This window comes from Equus caballus, chromosome 2 (assembly GCF_041296265.1).
Source record: "Equus caballus isolate H_3958 breed thoroughbred chromosome 2, TB-T2T, whole genome shotgun sequence".
In the NCBI taxonomy this organism is placed as follows: domain Eukaryota; kingdom Metazoa; phylum Chordata; class Mammalia; order Perissodactyla; family Equidae; genus Equus; species Equus caballus.
In genome coordinates, this window is record NC_091685.1 from 81,474,131 (window position 1) to 81,498,897 (window position 24,767).

General features: G+C 39.2%; 1 protein-coding gene across 4 annotated transcripts in view; it reads right to left on the reverse strand.

Annotated features, from left to right (window-relative positions):
- Nucleotides 1-24,767, reverse strand: part of FNIP2 (folliculin interacting protein 2) — a 129,312-nt gene that overhangs the window by 79,549 nt on the left and 24,996 nt on the right. For 2 of the 4 annotated variants that reach the window (XM_005607793.4, XM_005607792.4), the window contains exon 1: nucleotides 9,453-9,832. The exons of the other annotated variants lie outside the window; for them this stretch is intronic. In XM_005607793.4, coding sequence (XP_005607850.1) covers nucleotides 9,453-9,628 — 176 coding nt within the window. In that variant the 5' untranslated portion in view covers nucleotides 9,629-9,832. Of the gene's footprint in view, nucleotides 1-9,452; nucleotides 9,833-24,767 lie in introns of those variants that run through there. 4 annotated transcript variants of the gene reach the window in all.

A 24,767-nucleotide genomic window follows, 5' to 3' on the forward strand; every position in this document is an offset into this window, starting at 1 on the left:
GATTACCTGAATGAGATGGGGAAGAATAAAGAGCTGGAAGCAATATGTTTCGAATATATATGTTTATTGTTGAACCAAGTGAATGCATTACAGATAAAGAGACATATAGATAAAATGCTTTTTAAAATGTTAAGGAAAAAACCCCTGGATCCATATGCTTTAAAAGGTGACTTAACCTACAAAAGACATTAGTGTTGGTGGGCCCTCTTACCTTTGCTTCAGGTTTCTAAGAAGCATAATCTTGATTAGTGTAACATTCCTGCCTGCTCTTCACCCCCACTCGCTCCTTCCCAATGGAAGAGGAATGAATTCTGTTTGATACATTTTCCTTTATTCTTTGGCATCTATCTCCCTGAAGAGCATGTGTTTTTGATCCCCAACTTCTCAACATCAAGTTTTACAGGGGCGAGCTCTGACGTGGCAAGACCTGTGGGTGTCCTAGGGTGCTTAGGACAGGGGAGGTGATCTGGTCTAACCATGAGGTTCATTATTAGGCAGCTCCTTGTTGTTACACACACGAGCCATTTTCTAAATGTAGATATTTTGGTTTCCATCGACCTGACCAATTTCTCTCTCTCAATTTTCAAATTCCACTGGGGAAGGAAAAATGGGTCTCCTTCAAATTTCCTACAAGGAAAATCTCCTACAAGGAAAATTCCCTCCCAAGGAGACTATCAGAAATTTGAACAAAAATTGGGTCATTCTCTGGGTTGTAAAAGTCAAAAACTGGAAACCTAAATATCCATTAGCAGAACATACCTTAAGTTTTCTAAAGCCATCCATTTAAGAAAATACTACAAAGTCATTAAAAATTGTTCTCAAAAACATTTTAATAACATAGGAAAAAATGTCATGGTATTATACTGAGTGAAAAAGTAGATTATATAGCTTGATATACAATATGATTCAGTTAATACAATGCAGTTTATACCCATGTACCCAAAAAGGGAAGTAATTGCAAGGAAATAAACAAAAGTATTAACAGTAGTAAAATTTGTATGATAGTTTTACGGGTAATTTGGGTTTTCACTTTTATATTTGCCTCTTTTCAAATGTTTTGTAATAAAATTGTATCAATTTGATAATCAGAAAAAAGATTTAAGAAAAATCTTAAAAACAAGTTTAGTAACAATACAAAAGAAAAAGATGGAAGCATTTACAAAGAAAAGGGAAAGGTAGCTAGCCTGACAAGAATGGAGCCATACTCTGAAATACACACCTGTTAAAATATCTTAAAAATATTTCATATACCAGTAATTAACAATTAGTGGAATTTAAAATTAAAAACACAATACCATTTATATTAGCACTCCCCCAAAGAAATACTTAGGTGTAAATCTAACAAAATATGTACAAGACATATATGAGGAAAACTACAAAATTCTGCCAAAAGAACTCAAAGAACTAAATAAATGGAGAGATATTTCATGTTCATGGGTAGGAAAACTCAAGATGTCAGGTATTCCCAACTTGATCTATAGATTCAGTGCAATCCCAAGCAAAATCTCAACAAGTTATTTTGTGGATATTGACAAATTGATTCTCAAGTTTATGTGGAAAAGCAAAGAACCCAGAATAGCCAATACGATACTGAAGGAGAAGAGGAAAGTCAGAGGACTGAAACTACCCAACTTCAAGACTTACTAAAAAGTTACAGTAACCAAAACAGTACAGTATTGGTGAAAGGACAGACAGATCAATAGGAAAGAATAGAGAGCCTAGAAACAGATTCACATAAATACAGTCAACTGATCTTTGACAAAGGAGCAAAGGTAATACAACGGAGAAAAGATAGTCTTTCAACAAATGGTGCTGGAACAAGTGGACACCCACATGCAAAAAAATTAACCTTGACACAGACCTTAAATCGTTCCCAAAAACTTAACTCAAAATGGATTACAGATCTAAATGTGAAATGCAAAACTATAAGACTCCTAGAAGATGATATAAGAGAAAATCTAGATGACCTTGGGCATGGTGATGACAACATCAAAGGTGAAATGAAAGGAATAACTGATAAACTGCACTTCATTAAAATTAAAAACTTCTGGTCTGTGAAAGACAACAGCAAGAGAATAAGAAGACAAGCCACATGCTGGGAGAAAACATTTGCAAAAGACATATCTGATAAAAGACTGGTATCCAAAATATACAAAGAATTCATAAAACTCAACAATAACAAAACAAACGACCTAATTAAAAAATGGGCAAAACAACTGAACAGATACTTCACAAAAAAAAGATATATAGATGGAAATAAGTACATGAAAAAGATGTTCCATATCATGTCATGAGAGAAACACAAATTAAAACAACAGTAAGATATCACTATGCACCTATTAGAACCAAAATCCAGAACACTGACAAAACCAAATACTGACAAGGATATGGAGTAACACAAACTCATTCATTGCTATTGGGAATGCAAAATAGTTCAAGCAGTTTGGAAGTTTGGTGGGTTTCTTGCAAAACTAAACAAACTCTTACCTTCCAATCCAGCAATCACACTCCTTGATATTTACCCAAAGGAGTAAAACTTATATCCACGCAAAAACCTGCACAAGGATATTTACAGCAACTTTATTCATAAGTGCCAAAACGTGGAAGGAACCAAGGTGTCCTTCAGTAGGTGAATGGATAGACAAACTGTGCTACATCCAGACAATGGAATATTATTCGGCACTGAAAAGAAATGAGCTATCAAGCCATAAAAAGACGTGGAGGAATCTTTAATGCATACACTAAGTGAAAAAAAGCCAATCTGAAAAGGCTACATACTATACAATTCCAATCAAACGACATTCTAGAAAAGGCAAAACTGTAAGGGAAAGTAAAAAGATCAGAGGTGGCCAGCAGCTAGGAAGAGAGAAATAGGCAAAGCACAGAGGATTTTTAGAGCAATGAAACTACTTTGTATGATATTATAAAGATGGATACATTTCATTATACATTTTTCAAAACCCAAATAATGTACAACATCATGAGTGAACCCTAATGTAAATTATGGTTTGGGGTGATGATGTGTCAATGTAGGTTGATCAGTTCTAACAAATGTATCACTGAAGGGGAGAAGATTTTGCTACCCCAAAATATGTCTCTTTGGCATAAGGATTATTTTGAGCTAAAGGCAATCAAAACCCAGCAGATTCAGGAAAAGCTCTTTCTACTTCCCCCTTAATTGCCTAAATTTACATTGGAAAGGGGGCCTGTATCAGGAAAATAGCTAGTACCAGATACCTTTTTACCTAAGAAACTTAACCTGCATAATACGGCAACTTTTGTTTTCCAAACATCCCATCTGCCTTCCTGTGAAAGGCCTTCCTCCCTTTGTATCCTCAGATCTCTACCCCTTTCCTTAGCTCAGGATGTTACTTAAGCTTCAGTGATCCGGCTGCCTTTTGGATCTCATATTTTCATGGGGTTCCCATAAGTACAAAATTAAATTTTTTTCTCCTGTTACTCTGTCTCGTATCAATCTGATTATTAGACCAGCCAAAGAACCTAGAGGGAAAATTTTTCCATCCCTTCAACACTCTGGTGTGGGATACTGACAGTAGGGGAAGTGGCAGGGAGCGGGGGGGTGGGGGGGGTCAGGAATAGGTAGGAACTTTCTGCTCATTCTTGCTGTGAACCTAAAGCTGCTATTTAAAAAAGTCTAATTAAAAGGGAAAAAAAATTACAGCTGTCAAGGGAACTTTTAAAATATAGGAACTTTCAGTAATAAGCACTAGTTTTAAAGTTTGTGATAGGACAGAAAGTGCCCAATCCTCTCACATGGTCTTGACAGAGGAACAAGTTCTCATACAAGAAGTTCACACTAAGGTATCAGTTACTGCCTAGAGAGAACAACACTTAAATACAAAGAAATGAGGTTCTAATAACAGGAATTTTCGTTATCAAGCAAGGGCCAATGAAAGAGCTTGGGGGCAGGCAACCTCCAGCTCCGTCTCATATCACAATGTGCGGCTGCTAGTCCTATCTACCAGCACACCTCTGTCCCATTGACATTTCCACAAAGGACCATTTACTCTCTGAATCCAAATCATCTTTGCCCTGAGGCAATATTTTTCCTTTTAGGGTGCATACCAAGCACGTTCAGCCTTAGGATCTCTGTACTTGCAGTTCCTCCTGTTGCGAATACACTTCCTCAAACATCCACGTGGCTTGCTCTCTCATGTGGAAAAAAGATGACCACTGAAATAGTTTTGAGTCCCTTGACTCCCAAGGTCTTCACATTATCTCTATCATCTTTGGGTCTCATGGGTCACTGACAATCAGAATGTTAGAGCTAGAGGGACCTCAGACAGCCCCTATCCAGTGGTTCCCAGATTTGACTCATCATCAGAGTCACCCCAGAAGCACTCTGCATCGGTTTTTGGGGCTTGTTTTTTAATCAACAAAGTTTCACAGGCTCCAGCTCCAGGAATTTGGTCCAGTGCATCTGAAGTGAGGCTCAGAAACCTACATTTTTTAAAACATTTCACATATGTGGGGATTACTGACCCAATCCTCCACTTCTATTTTTTTAGAAGAGAAAATAGAAACAGAGAGATGAGGTGATGTTCCCCAAAACACTATGAGTTCAAGGCAGAGATGGACCCTCAGATCACAAAATCACAAGCTCCCTGGGTCAAAGATGCTTCCACTATATCTGGTACTACAGTCTAGGTTCTCACATGTTAGAGTTAATTTTTTTTTAAATTTTAAGTCGAAAAACTAGCTTTGCTCTACTCAGTTTTTGTTTCTTGTTTTTTGCCTCTGGGCAGGGTGAGGCATGAAAGTGAAAGGAAATGGCATAGTGAGAAAAAAGCCAGGATTTTAATTCATATATGTTCTGTAAAAACCTGAGAGTAGTACTTTTTTTAAAAACCTTTTTAAACTAATAAGAGAAGGATTAAACCCTTCAAGATATAAACGTTGATGGATGGACATATGCCTGACATCCAGCATCAGATACAAATTTGGGATCCCATAAAAGGGGAAGAGAATTACCAGGAACGTTGGTTGGTATTTCTAGAGCCCACAGGCTGGATTCCCTCTGGTGAGTTTTGATTGGGAGTTTAATTATCGTCTTAGACAGGTCACAGGTTATTGCTCTCACCAATTCCCATTAGGGCTTGCTACATCATTGTTCAGCAGTTATTCAGCTTTTGTTACTATAACAATAAAAGGATAAGGCTAAGCCACAGCCTGACTCACAACAGGAGTTATAACAGGAGAACCAGGAATCGTGGGCCAGTACAGCAAGTATTCCATTTCGGCATACATGCATACGTACATACGTAGAGCTGAGCAGGAACTGGACGGAGAAAGGCTTCAGCAGCTGCCCGATGACTGACTTGAGGACCCCAGAGTTAGAGTAACCTTACCTTCCATCCAGAACACTGTCATTCTGGACACAATTAGTTACAGTGGCTGATAATAAAGGCTTTACCCTGTTATGTCATCAATACTTACCAAAATAAGACCCAGATAAAAGTTTATGTCAGTTGACACTGAGTCCACACTCCCTTCAAAACTCCCTTCAAAATTCAAAATGAATCAGAATTCATTCCCAAGACATGTGGCCTCAGAGGGGCAAGATGAATGCTCTTTAAACCTAAATCAGACATGACTTTGCAGAAATACTAAGTTACCACTCCTTTCCTCCCTCATTCACACAATCATTCTCAAATTACATCTCTAAATCTCAACCATCAACCAGTGGAAACAAACTCTTTTAACCAGTCAAAGAAAATTCCTCATTGCACATAAAATCAGTGAAAAGGTAAGGAATGCAGGAAGGGCAGAAGAACTTGTGACAGCAATACCCAATGCATCTGAAAGAGTCACACCCAGCAATTTACCGCCTTCCTGGGAAGCTTGTCACAAGACACAAGACTATCAGCTGACTAGGGTTTGGTTTTTTCCCTCTACCCACTTCATTCAACCTGTCCAACAGCTAACCTGTCCTTTTCTAAGTAGTATCAAAGCAGAATGGTTTTCACACAGTGTTTCTAAGTGAAGAACACCATGAAAAACACGCTCCTCACCCCTACAATCTGCATTATTAGACTTTCTTTTAATAGCCTTTTACGAAAATCTTCAGAATTTTTTGGTCTTTTGCCTTAGCATATCTCTCTCTCAATCTGTGACTATTTTTGTATTTCCTAGTCAGTAATCCTAACTACTATAAATAAAGACTTGGTAGTAAAATCATGGGCAGCTTATCTCTGTGAGGCAGTTCACCATCGGAAAATACACCCTGGTTTCTGTACTTATTTTCCTGTTAAGCAACTACCACAAACAATCTAAGGCTCTTTCTTTTTTAGTAGAATTAGTTCATCCAAATGCAGGTAAGTCAGATATGTACATTCCTTAATTCTTCTGCTCCTTCCATCCTGGTGATTCTAAAGCAGTACAAAAAATCTCTTCTGACTCTAAATTTCAAGACATGAAACTTAAAGCTCAATTGACTCCGAAGTGCTTTGTTTCAGTTCCTCTTCAGCGTGTGTAGGGTACACTTTTTAAGACAAGGTAATGTCAAATTTTCTCTTTCCATCAGAGAAAGAATGATTCACAGATAAGCTTGGCAAATACTCCCCAATTCCTCACATAAACAGCCCCATGGACTTATCTAATTTGCTGGGAAAGTTTAAAAAATCAAGTTATTAGCAGCTTTGCTATGGGTATTTTAAAAAGGAAGGTTGGAAGCAATTATTTGAAGACTACACCATATACCCAGCATCATATTTCTGAGTTACTAGATTTGAAGTGAGTTTAGCAAGGAACTTTATACTGACAAACCATTTAAGATGCCTCATCAAACTGTAGGCTTTTACTGATTCTGTAATTTTATGAAATAAATTGAACTCCAATATCTGTCATTCCAGAGATTAAGAAGAATGGGAGGGGCCGGCCCGGTGACGCAGCGTTTCAGTGAGCACGTTCAGCTTCAGCGGCCCCGTGTTAGGTGGCTCAGATTCCAGGTGTGGACATGGCACCCCTCCGCAAGCCACACTGCGGCAGGCGTCCCACATATAAAGTAGAGAAAGATGGGCACGCATGTTAGCTCAGGGCCAGTCTTCCTCAGCAAAAAGAAGAGGATTGGAAGCAGATGTTAGCTTAGGGCTAATTTTCCTCAAACAAAAAAAAGTCAAGTGCCAAATAAAACCTTATAAAAATATTTAAAAAAAGAAGAATGGGAGTGAAGATACAGAGGACAAACCTCTATCCTGAAATGTTTCATTTCACATGAACCATAAAGGGAAGATTAAAATGTTTCTTTCTGCACTGAACTGTGTCAGTTTTACACTGTGGCCACTGTTAGATATCCAACATGACTTCAGCATATTTGCGGAATTGTTCTCCACACCTTTGAATAACTGGAAAATCATGAGGAAAGGAAAAAAAAAAAACAGAAACTACTTATCAAGAGTGCTCAGCTAAGATGATCAGCTAAACTATTGATTTAAGATAGGTCCTCAAGAGCAAAGAGTTGGAAGTCACACCTAACTGACTGCCACCTGACCTGGACAAACAGATAACTTGTGAGCGCTCTGGAGCCAGAGCCTTACAGTGCGAGCTCCTGCCAGTAACTCACTCTACCCTTGAGACTGGCCCAAGTCCTAGAGAAATTCAGGAAACCAAGCACGATACTGCACATAATGAATATGTTTTCAAGAAGGGGAAGAGAAAGTGGACAAGGCCTACCAAGACAACCGGTCTGACTACAGATGAATTCCAATTAATTGACAAGTATATGTCATCACTGTACAGAATTCTAAAAAAAAAAAAAAAAGGTTAAAATAAGGAAAGGAGATAATGGATATGAAAATGTTTTGTTAAGTTTAAAGTGTTGTTTAAATAAAAATGATTAAAATCCACCACAGAACAGCAATTCACTGAAAGTGAGAAGCAGAAGCTCATAGCAAAAACTTTAGTAGAAGTTTCTAAAAAAAAAATTGGTATGGTCCTGCATATTATTTTCTTATGTGGATGCCACCCACCTCAGCCTAGAGTCTAGAATTGTATGAATAACAAAAATAGGGAATACAGAGGGTCCTGATGCTATATCTTAGAATCTCAGAGGAAAAAAGAATTTTTTAAATAACCTAAACCAACTACATAGCTTAATAGTTAAGAGCGAGACCCAGAAAAGCCAGGAGACCTTCCCGTGGTTACAAGACTCTGGAAGCAAAGCTGGGGATCAGGATCAGGATGGGGATGGAGATCAAGATAAACTAAGTGTCAATCCATTACTCTTTCCTATCATCCAGCTGTCCTTTCTTGATAAGAAACAGATAATATAAAAGTGAAATTCTTATCTGAACACTTCAACGTATTTTTCGAATGTACCACGTCATTCATTACCTCTTCCTCTACAAATCTCTCTCTTTAAATGAGAGGACAGCAGGTGACCCAACACCCATAAAATGATTTCCTCACTTCTCCCTAACTCTCCAATCTACTGGGCTCTTACACTGGAGGAGACTATATACCATTTTATTAAGTTTCTACTAAAGAAAGACAAAGATTTTTACATGACAGTAACTATATCCTGATTATCTTTAACCAACCAAGAAATATATTTATGGGATAAACAGCTTATGAGACATGGTAATTTTGAGAAAACTTTAGTAAGGAAAAAAATAACACCATTTAAGTATATTTAGAAACTTACTTTTTTATACTAATCACAAGAATCAGGGCTTAACCTTTGGCTCTCCTTACTTGTCTATCTATGTAAGATTTTGGAATGAAATGCAATTCTCAAAGGATTTTTCCTTTTCATTCATATACAATAAAATTCTTTACAAATAATGTTTCAATTAAGAGCTACTACTAATAAAATCAATGAATTCTTCCGAAATGGAACAATCAACCTAAAAGAATACAGCAAGTATAATGTTATTCTTTTTAGGTAAGCTCCATTATTAAAATTAGTTTATCATAATACCACCCTTCCCATGAGAAGGATTTTCCAGAAGAGGAAGATTGAGTTTTTACTAACTACTCTGCCTCCAATCGGAAAAGCACAACCATCCACCCATCATTCAGACTAAGAAGTGAGAACTCCCAGTCCTGTGCCCCATCTGCCAACTGGGGTGGTACTTCAGGACTGCACCTCTTTTTCCTGATGATCACTGTGAACGGTACTGTTCAGGCTTCACACAGGACAAGGATATAACCAAGCTGGCTCCAGCTTCTTGCAAGTTGGCTCCAGCAGAGGTAATGAAAAGTTAAGAAGAAAGCATATGGGTAGTAGAATTGAAACAGTCACACACAAAAAATACCCATGCCTACACCTTCTCTATCAAGGAAAGAACTTGTTTCTGCACACCCACCAACCACCCCGTGTCTCCCACTTAGAAGCACTCAACTTTCAGATCAATACAATTTCATCTGCTTGGTACACAGTGAGTTAAATAAGAATTTCTCTGAGATTTTAAAATAGAACTAAAGTTTCAAACCTGTTGTCCAGTTCCGTGTGATCAGTGCCCCTTCCTACCCTGGTGCGTTTCCGAATCTTTCTGCATAAAAGGGTCTTGTAAGTTCTCCCAGCACCAGAAACGGCATCACTCACACATGTGGCTGAATGCTGCCAGCCCTGGGGCTGGTTTGCGGTCTCCGTTGTGCAGCCACACATCTCCTGAGCGGTTTAACCTTCTGGTTTATCTTAACTGTCAACATGGACCTGGACACAAATGTTGAAGATCCTTTGTTGTTAGGGATATTCCACAGTGACCAGCCGTCCTAAATGATCATTGCACTCCCCACAGAGTAGGTGAGACAAGCTACTTGGCAGCAGCCTACTGATTTCCTCTTTCAAAAGTTAAAAAAAAAAAAAAAAGGAACACTCATTTGTTACGTAAATTAAGCCCGCCAATGATTTAGGAAGTCAGATGCATCCATCACGTTATAAAACATGCTCTCAGCAAACCCATTATAAACAGACAAGTCCAAATCCCACTTCCTACTTTTGTTTCCAAGCTTGTGCTCCAGTTAGCAAAAGACAAAACACTCAACAGGTTGAGCAGCTTGGACTGACTCACTCCATCTGTGCTCCCCTGTTGGAGATTGCGTAGGAGCCAATTAATTGGTCACAAGACCTATTCATATGGCTCTGGGCAAATGCAGTGACTTGCCTTCAGCTGCAAGGTTGTTCTGACATTGGCCACACCACCCTCTTAATGGCTCTCATGTGAGGAAGTGTCAGCTGACAGGTCTTACTCTGCAACCTTGCAAAATTCTACGCATAGCAAGTGAAAGAGATGGTTACCCACAAGAGACAAATACAGGGCTTAATGTATAGGAGGTGATGTGGCGGAGGGAGAGTAGGGACACATTCTTGCTTTAATACCAAATATATATACAAATAAAATTTTTAAATATAAATGTATACATTTATTTATTAGTAAGAAAAATCATAATAAACGAGAAGCCATAAACCTTCAAAATGCTTGCACTAAATTCCTGATTCCTGGGCATATTCAAGATCTGAGAAAGCCCTAAATTACCAGAACCCAAGGACAAGAGCAGCTCAATTTTGACTTCTGACACTAACATATTCATCTGTAAAATGAAAATAATGCCAATCAATATGATTTTTCCCAGTACTGTGAGTTCATGGAAAAAATAATTTTTCTTTTAGAAGAAATAAAAAGCATAGGTCACTAAAATACAGGTCAAACTTTGATACAAAAAACTACAAGCAGGCCAGCCCCATGCAGCCGCGGTTAAGTTCGCACGTTCCACTTCGGTGGCCCGGGATTCGCAGGTTCAGATCCCGCGTGTGGATCTACGCACTGCTTGTGGCAGGTGTCCCCCATGTAAAATGGAGGAAGATGGGCACACACGTTAGCTCAGGGCCAGTCTTACTCAGCAAGGAGGATTGGTGGCGGATGTTAGCTCAGGACTAACCTTCCTCAAAAAAAAAAAAAAATACAAGGGATTGTTCCAAATCCCTTTCTTTTTCATCCTTCAATTCGGCTGAAGAAAATATTAACGGATCCCTGAAATCTGATGACTGTTTGGCTGGGTCTTTAGTTTCAGTGGATTGTAACTGCATCTTTATACACGGCAGCCATATATTTCACTCCGCAAGTATGAGAAAATCTAACGATGTTGTGGCAGAGGCCTCAATTACCTTTTACTACATCTATGACCCTAAAGTTCCTCTGTAACAAATCCAAAAAAGATTCTAAATACAGTCATGCATCACTTAACGACGGGGATATATTCTGAGAAATGCGTTGTTAGGTGATTCTGTCATTGTATGAACATCATAGAGCGTGCTTACACAAACCCATGTGGTATAGCCTACTACACACCTAGGTACATGGTACTAATCTTAGGGGATCACTGCCATATATGTGGTCTGTTGTTGACCAAAAACGTCCTTATGTGGTACATGACTGTAAACCCTCCTCTGAGAAATATAGATTGCTACACACCTACAACAATGACTAGACTTCTCTGTGGCATATGCTAAATTGATAGTGTCAAGATAAAACCAGATTAGGAGAAAATGAATTCACTTTTCCAAGAAGGGGAACACATTTTGAGCTTGAAGCTTAACTGCATGCCACAGTGTGATCATGAGTTCTTTTTTTTCCCCCTAAACTGTCTTTAAAATCACTTTCTCTTCTTAATAGAGAATCAGAAGATCGCTATGCAAGCACTGTAACGTTTCCACTTTAGGCGCAGGGCAGCTCAGTGAGCAAAGGCTGAAGGTCAAGCCTCGTTTCACCATCGTCATGCCCACCTAACACCACATGGCCCAAGTGATGACCCAAATCAACATCTCCAACTCACCTAGGGTTTACCTCGTCCAAAATCATAGGAGACATGAAAGTACAGTGCAATGCTGATGGGGTGGGATCTGTAAAAATGCCAAAATAATTGAATTGAACAAAATATGTAGAGGAAACAGTGGGAGGACACATCCCACTTTTTATGTCGGGTCCCACTTTTATGTTGTGGGCTCTGCCACGACATCATTGAATGAATTTTATTTTTAAAACTTCAATCTCAAAAAATATTTACCTAAGACCTGATGAGAGGACATGAATCTCTCTTTTTAAATACGTATTCTGTATATACATTTACCTAGTAGTTAGCCACAAAGCTGTTGATTCATTCTGATAGTTGACATTTTCCAAAGACGTCAAATACTGTTATAAAAATGCAAATTTTATCCCTATCCACATGATGTGAACATTTTAAATGATCATAATAAGAAGATATGGAAAGGACAACATGGTTACAAAGGACATCTGGATGAAATAAGGATCAAACTGCACTGGGAAAGAATTCCTTTATTTTATTTTTATTTTTATTTTCTTTAAAGATTGGCATCTGAGCTAACAACTGTCGCCAGTCTCCTTTTTTTTCCCTGCTTTTTTCTCCCCAAGTCCCCTCAGTACATAGTTGCATATTTTAGTTGTGGGTCCTTATTGTTTTGGCACGTGGGACGCCAGTCAGCATGGCCTGATGAGCGGTGCCATGTCCACACCTGGGATGCGAACCAGCGAAACCCTGGGCCAAAGAAGCAGAGTGCGTGAACTTAACCACTCGGCCACAGGGCCAGCACCCAGAAATTCCTTTAAATAGAAACTAAAGCAAAAGGCAGTGGAAACTCTAAACCCCCTTGGTGTGTTTCCTTCATTCAGCCTGCCATCTTTAACTAAAAACTTACTATGTACCAGTCATTGTTTCTCCTCAAACTCAGTCGGCGCATCTTTGAGCCACCATTTCCTTGGTAGAACGGTGACTAAACTTTAGCAGGCTTATAAACATAAATTGCTGGGCCTACCCCCAGGGTTCCTGCTTCAGCAGATCTGGGGTGGAACCTGAAATTTTACATTTATAATAAGTTCCCAGGATGCTGTTGCTGCTGGCCTGGGAACCATACATCTGAGAACCACTTTCTTAGTAAAAATTCCATCTTTCCCAGGAAGACTTCCTAGACTGGAAGATCTTTTTCTCCCTTAAATTCTTCTATAATTTTTTTAAACCATACTTCTAATATTTAACACACAATTGCTTTGCAACAGAGTAGTGTACATGTCTTACGATCCTAACTAGATCGTAAACTCTTTGAGTATAAAAACTGGGTCTTGACATTCATCTTTGTACCTCATACAGGTCTTATACCTGGTAGATGCCCAACAGACAAGTTTTTGATTGGTTTCATACACTGAATATTTACATTAAAACTATGATATGAATCTATCTGCAATAAGCAGAATGCTTCTTTGACAGTCTGATGCATACATTCTGACGGGGCAGGGGGTGCTTGTGCTCACACACACACACACTCTTTCTTCTCTCATTTACTACAGCAAAAATTCCTTTAGAAGCTTTAACATCTTGTGTTCATTCCAATCAACATGACTCACGTGGTATCTTAACAGAAAGGACTTTAAGACTTTTAAAAAGTGAAAATGCCATTTCCTCTGTTCCTCCCCTTAATAACCTTTAATTCCACAGTTCAAAATCTGATAAAATGTAATAAGGCAGAGATGCATATCAAAACCCCAACCATTGTACTTAAAAGGGCTGCCTCATATGGCTCCAAATTTCCTTACATTCAAATAGGAGTTTTAAAATTTCTTCAGTAAATGGAAAAACAAGTAATAATTACATTATCATAACTATTCTTACGAGACATTAGAACAGCTCATAGGGTAGTTAAGAGAAAGGTACGTTTACACCTCAGAATTCTGTTGTCTACCTCAATCCAATCTTCGTTCTCAATCTTCTCTTTTCCGAAATGGAATCATACTCTCAAATATAGGTACTTAACACTATTACTCATTATCAAACTGGATATCCTGCACTTAAACATTAAATAATATACTTCAAATTAAAATTTCTCATCAACTCTCTTTGTAACCCTAATCATGATCGAGTTCTCCATTTCCTTCACACAGTTCAGCCATGTTTACACATTTAGAGAAGCATTGGCAATCACTGACTAGACTCCCACACTCCACCTGCAGTTCAGTATGTTGACTGGAACTGCTGCTGCCACCACAGGTATTTTCACAATACAGATGAACTTTCTCAGATGTTGGCAAGGAGGATCAGAGAAGTATGGAAGTATTATGAATCCATGTGATATATATAAGGAAGGGAGACTACTGGTTCAACTCTTTAAGCTGTATTTGCACTGCACCCAATCTCATAGTGCAGGTACTAAGTAATCCTAAAGAAGAATGCTAAGCTTACAAGTCAAGAAACGGCATAAGTATCATTTAGATCACACAAGGCAAATAAATCTGGTACTCAAGATACCAGTCCAGTCTCTTTTGCCCATGGCCAAAATCTCTAATCAACCAGAACACTCTTTCCTGTTGTACCCATACTCCACACCAAACCCTTCCAATCCAAAGGATCTGGCATCTGAAGAAAAATCCATTCCCATGCCTGATTTAGAGTTGGGAGAATTAAAGTCAGGAAAGCTTCAAGGTAAGTTTTCATGTGTTTCTGCATTCCCTTGACCTCACACTCTTCAGGTAATAAAAAACAGTGATCACTGCATATAATAAAAAATTAACTCGAGGAGCTGGGCCAGTGACGTAGTGGTTAAGTTCACACACTCTGCTTCAGCAGCCCAGGGTTCACAGGTTCAGGTCCCAGGTGTAGACCTACATACCTCTCATCAAGCCACGCTGTGGTGGCGTCCCACATATAAAACAGAAGATGACTGGCACAGATGTTAGCTCAGTGACAATCTTCCTCAAGCAAAAAGAGGAGGATTAGCAACAGATGTTAGCTCAGGGCCAATCTTCCTCACCAAAAAAATATATATATATTAACTCGAAAGTCACAATTGAAAGAGATGGGTTTGAAGAGAGAAAAAACAAAGGCTTAATACACAGTTCTGGAAAAGTACAGTCTAATTATTTTTTTCAAATGAATCTTTCTCTAAAGCATCTTTCCCTAAAGAATCTTTCCCTGCCTATTCACATTACCTTAATGAGAAAAAAGGAAGACTAAATGGAAGGGAAGGAGTGGTGGGGTCTGTGATCCACAGCTGCCACAACTGACCCTCCCCTTATTGGGGTAATTCCCTCTCTTCCACAATTCCTTTTCCACACCCACCAACAACTGATCACAAGCCTTTCTACCTATAGGTGGTTTTCAAAGCATGATCCCCAGGAGGAGACACAAAAAGGTTATGGGAGGCTGGTAAACCACCGTTTCTTGATTAGGCGCTGGGGCTGTGAACACACAGCAAGCAGAATATGTACACCTTTCTGTCTGTATGTTATAGTTCGATGTGAAGTTAAAAAAAAGGCCCTCACGCTAGGCTACAGCAAATGGACTAAGGTAAGGGGGTGAGCAGCTTTCTTGAAGCAGTGTGCTTTAGGGGAAGAGGCTTTGGAGAGAGATCCAGGATTAAGACCAAGCCTGTCAATACTTGCTGTTTTCAGAAACACGATCATGAATAGCTCCTAATACCTAAGCAGCGGCCCATCCTCACAATACCCATTCCACGTGCAATCAGAAGATAACATACCTGCCCTAACACCATCTCTACTTATCTGACAAGCACAGCACTCAGGAAATTTGGCAATATGTACAAACTAAGTCACATGAGTTAGATAATAACTAGCTAGATTTATCAAGTGCTTATTCTATATGCCAGGCATCGTTCCAACAGTGTTTCATTTAATCACAGGAAGCTGGTAACACTAATATCTACTTTTAATAGATGAGGAGAATGGAGCACAGAAGGATTAAGGAACTAGTCAAAATATGTAGCTTGTCAGGGACAGAGGAAGGACTTAAGTCCAGGCATCCTTGCTCACAAGTGAGCCACGTCACTCATCCTCACACTGTTCTGCCGGGAGGTGAGTATGTGTACCTGACCATCTGAGGACTGACTGAGGAAGAGGTTACGGAGGAGGCAGCTGGGTATCACTGACTGATACATTAAATCAAATTCATTCTCCTACATCTTGAATCTCACGCCACTTACAGTCTTTAGATTCTCACTAATTCAGTCCTCTGTGAGGATGAGGCCCCAGTCACGTGGACTCTGGGTGACTAGGTCTCCTGTCAGACACCTTGCCATGAACCCTGCCCTGCTCTGGTAAACAATCCCTGTGTAGGAGCCAAGCACACCAGCCACCCAACAGGATGCCTGCTCTGCCCTCCTCTCTTGACTCTGCCCAGTCTGGCACTTCAGCTGAGGGACAGACTCCTAAGCAGAGTGGTTTTTTGATCCATACAAAGTTAGCTTAAATGTACAATAAAATCAACCAGTACTACCGCTTTGACTTCAAATGAGGAACTAGCTGGGAGATAATTTAACTTTCAGATTGAGATAAAAGCTACATGAAAATTCAGGATGATGTGCAGTTCCTAATTATAATCCAGATTATTTTCCACTCCCATCTCCCTGTACTTCAAAGAACAAAGCATTCAGCACCCAGCACAGAAAAGGCACTCAGTAACTGAAAGAACGAATGAATGACTGGCAAGTCTTCATTAAATCTGTGAAATACAGAAAAATTCCTGTTATAAAGTTAAATAAAAAGAACAAGACACAAAATTGTATATGCACTTTGATAAGTGTGCTTTTTAAAAACCAAATGTAAAAAAAAGAACTGGAAAGAAATATCAGAACATCTTTGAGTAGCAAAACCAAGATCGCTTTTCCTCTTATTCTTCTCTGTTTCCTAGTTTTCAACAATAGGTATGTATTGTTTACAAATAATGGGTAAAACTACTTTGTTTTTTTTAAACTCTTGCTGCCAAACCAGTAATGATCACTTGATTTCTTTACTCTATAACCATTCTGCAGGCTCTATTGCAAGGGAATTGTCAGAGTCAAAACAATTTCAGACAGCTGAAAGGAAAAGCAAAGTGCTCACCCAGTAAGACTGCAATTCTCCTCACATTATTTTTCCTTCAACGTAACTGTTATCATTAATATTTATATAAGCCAGCAAAAGAATACAGCTACAGCTACATACTCTTCCAAAGTACCTAACTAAAAACAAAACTCCCCAATTTCCTTTTATTTGGGGACTTAGTTGAGTACCTACTAGCAACAGAACAAGCATAACAATGAGAGGATTTCTAAGCTACACACACTACACCTTTTTCGAAAAGGTGGTACTCAAAGGCCATCTAACCAAGTACCAGCATGCGGACAACGCAGAGATAAGAAAAAGAAAGATGAGACTCCAGGAGATCCCCAACCTAATAAATGAATCAGTGGCCCTGAGGAGAAGAGTCACAATAAACAGTGGCTCTAACTATTTCATATCTAAACTTTAACCTGAACACGAGGCAGCAGGGCCAGACCTGCTAATTCAAGGTTGCAAGGCTCTCCATGGAACTCTCACTCACAAGAAGGGGCACTGCTTATCTTTCCGCCTTAGTAAAACGATTCATCCTTTCTGGAATCAGCTAGAGGACCAGCAATTTAGATAAAAAACTTTCATCATTTTAAGGTCTAATATCAGACCTCAATCTACAGTCTTTTTCCCCTATGTATGATTTTTACAACCTATCTCCATGTTTCATAGAAATTAATAACAACCACACGATTATTCTTAAGACTTCCAAAAGTTAGAAACACATTAGCGACAAAATATTACACAACTTTTAAAGTTTAACTCTGATGTCAAGCCAGGCTGTCACTAGCGTTTGGACCTTAACAAAAGTATCAGTAGTCCACATCTGGTTAAGAAGTTGGAAGCTGAGCTGTTGGGTTAGGGCCATCATCTCTGGAATCATTCACAGTTCTCTCATTCTCTGCAAAGCATGTGATTAGGGCACACAGTTACAAAGCAAAGGAGAAGTCGTCTTGAAGAGCTATTGCAGAAATTCCGATTCAACACATTTGCTCACTCTACCTATCTGACCAAAAACGGCTCTGCGGTATTGACAGTTTTCAGTGCTCCCACTCTCCCCATCAAAACTGTCACTATTCTTACCAAAACTGTATCATTCATGAGAAGCATGTTTCAAAAAATACCTTGCAGCTATCTCCATCTCTCTTCCATTTGGATGTAAGGCTACAACATAATTAAACTTTCCTGTAGATGCTTTGAAACAGATGCAGCCTGAATTACTCAAAGTGCAAAGGAGAGCTGCACAGGCAGGGTCAAGTCCTAAGATGCTGTCTGTATCAAGACATGGCAGCTCACGTGCTCAAGCCACACTGAAGCTTTAGCTCCCTTAGCTGAGCACTGAGACCCTCAGCAATAAGCCTTCTTGTTGTTCTGCATGTTCTCATATGCTTGTTCCACTCAGGTAAACTACACACCTGTGTCCCATGCTGGACTGGTCTCTGAGTCCTCCTGGAGCAGAGTTTTATCATAAAAAGGCCTTTCTCTCCCTCTCTCTCTTACATTTATAAAATCTTTTTAAACATTTTTTAAGCATTTATAATTTTTTTAACATTTATAACATGGGGATACAACCATTTATCTCAGAGAGGAATAAATAATTCAATCAAATTACTGTAAATGGTATCACACAAACAATAACTATTATTATTGCAACTGTTATAGCCATTGGGATCATTTTGGAATTACTGGAGTTATTCATTAATCCATGTTGTAATTAAGCCACCAAATGGGATTAAACAAAATAAAAAGCATTTGACACCCTTCTACAGTTTATAAAGATATCTCATTGGTTTTACAGAATAATTTATGAACTTCCTTTTAAAATATGCTATCTAGGGCTGGCCCGGTAGCACAGTGGTTAAGTGCGCACATCCCACTTCTCCGTGGCCCGGGGTTAGCTGGTTCGGATCCCGGGTGCGGACATGGCACCGCTTGGTAAAAGCCATGCTATGGTAGGCATCCCACGTATAAAGTAGAGGAAGATGGCCATGGATGTTAGCTCAGGCCCAGTCTTCCTCAGCAAAAAGAGGAGGACTGGCAGCAGTTAGCTCAGGGCTAATCTTCCTCAAATAAACAAATAAATAAATAAATAAAATATGCTATCTAAAGACTCAGGACTCCATTCATTTATCCTTTCAAATATGCGATGTGCCAGGCCCTGTTCAGGATGCTGATGATACAGGCAAAAACAGAATTTGTGTGCTAACAGTCTCAAGGTAGCTGTGGTGATGGTGTGATGGAGCTGTCAGTGTTGTAGGGTGGGAGGAGTGGGAGAGGGTCTTACTAGAAGTACCCAGAGTATTAAGGCCCTTTCTTTGCTCACCAGTGGTGATATGAAAGCTGTAGAAGACAAAGAAGTCTTATCTGGAGCATGTGGCACCCCTGCCCATGGAGATATGGCAGCCCACATCACAACTTCCACTACTCCTACCCTAGTCCAAGCCCCACGTTTTACCAAGACTTCTTACTTGTATCTCACTCATTCTTGGCCTGCTACAAGTCCATTCAATGGAATAGTCAACACACAGAGCAGAATAAAGTTAATGAGAGTTATTCAAGGAAATCTATGTAGGGCTTAAGTTAAGAGATAAGTTAGTGACCGAAGATGCTTCTCCCCTGTTCTCCTTCAGTTTCGGTTTGACAGGCAACAACAGTGACACTACCATAATATAACTAAAATTAAAACCTTCTCATATAATAAGTTGATCACTGGCAAATTAAGTGAAAAAGACTCAAAGTGCTTTAAGAGTTCTAATAGCTACAAAAACTAAGAAGGCTGCTTGGGAGTGGATAAAAATCAATGCATGAGAAGAAAAGCTGGGAAATGAGAGGCTGGGAAAAGGATATTCAGCTCTGAATCAGCAGGCTCTCATTTCTCTGAGTCAGTTCCTCATGACAAGGCTGAGTACTAGGAACTCAGGAGATGCCAGCAACTAGATGAGCAGCCACTGTCAGCAGTATCTCTGCTGAGAAAGGGTGTCATACAAGGGAAAAGAACCCTGGACTAGAAGGCAAGAGCTGTGTCTAGTTCCGGCCCAGTCATTCACTAGCCACATGACTGGGGAAAGACACTCGGCCTCTCTGAGCCTCAGTTTCCTCATGTGGAAATAAATGGGTGATGATGATACTTACTCCACCTATCTTAGAAGGTTGCTAAAAATGGTAAATGTGAGCATGTGGAAGTCCCTCTGAAAAACTGTACAGCTCTAGACAAATGTGATGTGGTTTTTTTTTATATACATGCATCCAAAAGCACTCACTGTCCTATTTGAGTTGCTAAGCTCATAGATGACTGCATGGTATTTATACAACATGAAGCCAACATAAATAACTTTGGCCACAATGACATCTGGCAAATAATTTTATCCAAGAAAGTCAGTCACCTCCCCACTCCCTACCCCAAACACAGCCAATTCTCTGGAAGCTCCAGGCAATTAAGCCCTCTAAAAACAGACTTACTGCAAAGTCCCTTGGGAACAATAAACTCCAGAACAAATTATTGCAACAGCTAGAAAATCATATCTATGAAATGATTAGCTTTCAAATTAACAGTCTTTCTTCCTTTCAAATCCATATTCTTTCTTTCACTGATAAATCCCTTTTCCATCTCCTGTGTACCTTCAATCATACCAATTTCCCCTCCTAAAATACCCTTCATCTAACTTCTTTCAGGACCCAAACCAAGGACCAACTATCCCATAAAAACTTCCCACAATTACCCTTTGCTGAAGATTTTCAACATCTATATTGGAAAGACAGAACGGCCTCTACATACAAGGCCACCAAAGGATTCTCTATTTGTTTCTTATAGCCCAGAATCTCCCCAACGATAATGGTTCAACTTTTCCCCTTGGTTACACCTTAGAACCACAGTCCCTGTGTCTTATACACCTCGACGGTCACTTGGAGGGAAGAACGGCTGGAGGCCATGCACAATTTCCATAAAAGAACACATGTGGAAGTGGTATTTATTTAAAGCAACCTTGAATCTGCATTTCCGTTATAAATAATTTTCAGATTTTAAGGTTTTAGCTGCCATTGTAAGGTATTAATGTCTCCTCACACTTCATCACATACATCAGAATGTTAGAATATCCCTTATGAACTTCTAAATCAGATGATGAACTTCTTAAGGATGTGGACACCACATCTTTAATTTCTTTTGTGTTTCGCTTGTGTAGCTAAACTAATCCTGAGAAGAGAAAAGGCACTTGGTAGATGGCTCTTAAGTTAGAACTAACCTCTTTTCTGTCATATTTACTAAGGCTGCCTCACAAATAGCTGTTCACCTATGTTCTGGCAATAGTCACTCTCTCAGGGACAACAAAACCTCATTATACTATGGCTCAAGGCGACACAGATTCACATGCTCCTTTGAAAAATAATTACACATTTAAAAAATCTGACTGTGTTTGATTAGTCCAAAACACAAGCTAATGATAACCCTGATATCAATTCTTAAAGGGATGCAATTATATTCCATCCAGTAGAACCGTCATGAATGCTGACTTTATTTTATTTATTACAGAAGAATTTGTAAAGAAAAAGAATAAACTTCTTCTTAGGGAGAAGTCTTCTTAGCAGTGACAATTTTTAGCACGCATGACTGTATTCCTTTTGTTAATGAGAGCTACAATCAGGTACACTAGCAACTTCAACAGCATTACAAATATACGTGGACCCAAGAACTTGATCTTTAGAAGTAATACCATCTAACAGTCATTTTCAAATTATTCCCTGGAAATTCAAAGGGAGCAATGAAACACTATCCAACAGAAATATATGGTGAGCTACATACATAACTTAAAATTTTCTAGTACTCACTAGAAAATTTTAAAAAAGCAAAAATAAACCAGTGAAATGAATTTAAATAATTTATTTTATTTAACCCAACACATAGAAAATCTTATTTCAACATGTAATCAATATAAAAAAATTATTAATGAAATATTTTAATTCTTTTTTTCACACTGTCTTCAAAATCCAGCGTGAATTTTACACTTAGAGAACATCTCAATTCAGACTAGCCACATTTCAAGTGCCCGTCAGCCACATGTGGCTAGTGGCTAAAAAAGTGGGCTCTAGAAAATTCTTAAGAATTACAGTGGTAGTGTATGTATATGATGCCTCGCCTCCACTTCTTAACCCCACCACAACAACCAATGAGAAAAGATACAAAACTTAATCTGGTGACCAGTGGGAAAGTCTGGAAGGCTAGAATCAGAGTGTCCAGAGTTGTGAGTGAAACCTTTACAAGAGCCAAGAGGAAGCTGGCTCATCTCCCCAACTCCCACACAAACAGAACTGAGAAGAATCATTACCTCTATTTACTAAAACATAAGTATGCAATTCGCCAATCTCAAATGCCATAATAATGAAAATCACATGACAAGGGAACTGAAAATTAAAGAAATATGGGCACCAAGAAATATCAAAGAGCACTCCGGATGTATAACATCAATCTAGCATTCTGTAGAAGAAAAAGTATCTCATGACAATTAGTCAACACTTTGTGGCAACTCGATCATTCACTCCTTCCCTCCTCTCCTCTCCCTAAACCTAATAAACAAACAAATCTTGATTGTTTCTCCATGTCCTTCCCATGGTACAAAGGGGGTGGGGCTTGTAAACCAAAAATGTACATTGTATTCTGTGTAGTAAAGAACTCTGCCACTCATGTGATACTTTGCACAGGCCTCTCTAATACCCACTTCTACACCTGGACTTTTAAGATTCCTGGATCATGTCTTAGCGCTCTTGGAACCCTTGGAAACATGCACACAGCTGCACCCAGTGGGCACTGACACTGTCTTTGTTAGCTCTCTGATCTAAATATCACTACATCGTCCCCTCAGAGCTCCACGTTTCTATGAATAGTCGATCCAACAACAAATGTGCTGTTCTTTGCCTTCTTTCACAGCCTTCATTTCTACCCCCATCCATTTTCCAATATGACTTTGACTGCAACCTCCTATCCTTACAGCCATCCTATTCCCTCCAAGCCTGCCCTCTGACTTTACATAATCTTCCAGTGCCTTCCTGTATCAAACCCACCCTGGCTTTTCTTCTTTACCTTTCAAGCCCTACAAAGTCATCCCTTTGATTCGCCACCTCATCAGTCCTGCAGTTGGAACAGCCCTCAAAACTCATTCTGGGATCAGCTGCCCATCACCTTCTTCACTCTAAGGCTGCTGAGTGCTGTACAGTATTTCCATTGTACAATCGATTCTCGTGATTCTATAAAGTCTCTGCGAAAACCAAATTAGCGAATAATGAACCACTGCTTAGGGGAAATACAGGTTAGGTTCCTTCAAGCCTCTGGCCACACATTTTCCTCAACTGTTTTTATGTGTATTCCTGTTTAAAGACACTTTACTTAATATATATTGTTGCTTCATTAACATTGAAATCACAGCCAACAGCACTATAACTCATCCTGAACGAAGCTTATCTGACACATACATTTTTTCTGTAAGGCATATCACTGCCTTCTAGCCTTAGGAACACTAGACAGTGCTTCAGCACTATGCTTGGGGGCTATTTTAAATAGCGAAATCACCAAGAAAAAGCAAACACAAACACACAAAACCATCAACACTAAGTAGATTGCAAAAAGGACACTTATTTACAGTATGAGAGCCAACATAAGAAGGCAGAGTGTTGCCCTGCTTGACCTCAGCTGGGAACACGCATATCAGGTACCTCCAATATTTTGCCAATCTGCTCATGTCCCTGAATGACCATAAAAGCATCACGAGCATTGACTTTGGGGTTATAAACAAATTTTAGCAAGTAAGTGAATTTGCAAACATGAAATCCACGAATAAGAGGATCAACTGTACTTAGTACCTGATATGTTTTTTTGTGACCATTTCATCTACTGAACTGTGAGCTCCCTGAAAGTAGCTCAAGTCTTAGTCCTCCATTTGGTCCCATAAACTAGCATAGTGCTTCGTATCTAGAAGGCACTCACTGTTTGTTAACCAGAACCTTACCCACATTCACCTTTGGCTTCTCCTGTGGCAAAAAGTTTTGCTTCTTCTAGCCTAAGAAAAAGACTAGATAGACTCTGATCTCTGGGTCTCGCTGCCTCTCACCTGCTCTGGGACACTGTTCCATCAGTTGCCCCCACCACCACCACCTTTTAACTACTTTCAACCCTTCTATATATGGCCCGTAATGCACTCAAGATTATTGATTTATATAACTTTCATTTTTTATTCCACACAACACAGAGAATGTGTGGGAAATGAAGCACATAGGGTCATTACTGACGTCCATATCGACAGTCAGGGCAGGGAGGCATTACACTCTGTAAGCCGGTGGAAAGCAAAGACATTGCAAAAGAGCATTTCCTGCATTTTTAACAGCGGCCCGTTCTAACTGGTAAAATTCCTAATATCACAAACATACCAACATGAAAGCTCCTCAGGATTCTCAATACAGAAAAAACATCTAAAGCCTAGAGTATCCGTGGACACTAAAAATAAAAATGAAGTTATAGAGGGGACTGGAAGCAATACTGCCTGAGAGTGTTTAGGGAGAAACAACAAATTCCTATCAGAAAACTCCACCTTCTCATTTATTGCTGGCCCCACCCCCACCCATCTCTCACCCTAACACTCTCCATTCCACTGACTAGGTTTTCAGAAAAACAGTAAACAAATTCTAATCACGATAACTTGGCTTTTATTTTTAGAAAATCATCTGCATATAAAATGGAAAGATAAGCATAGAAAGTTATGAGCTCAAATGTCAAAATGACTTAAATATATATATTTAGTATCTAACTTTCCACATGGAAAGATAAAAACCTAAAAAGAGCTAAGTGAAAAATAAGACCTGAAAAATGACTCTACCAAGCTTAGAGACCTTAGTCATTTAACAAATGTTTACTGACACTTTTGTAAG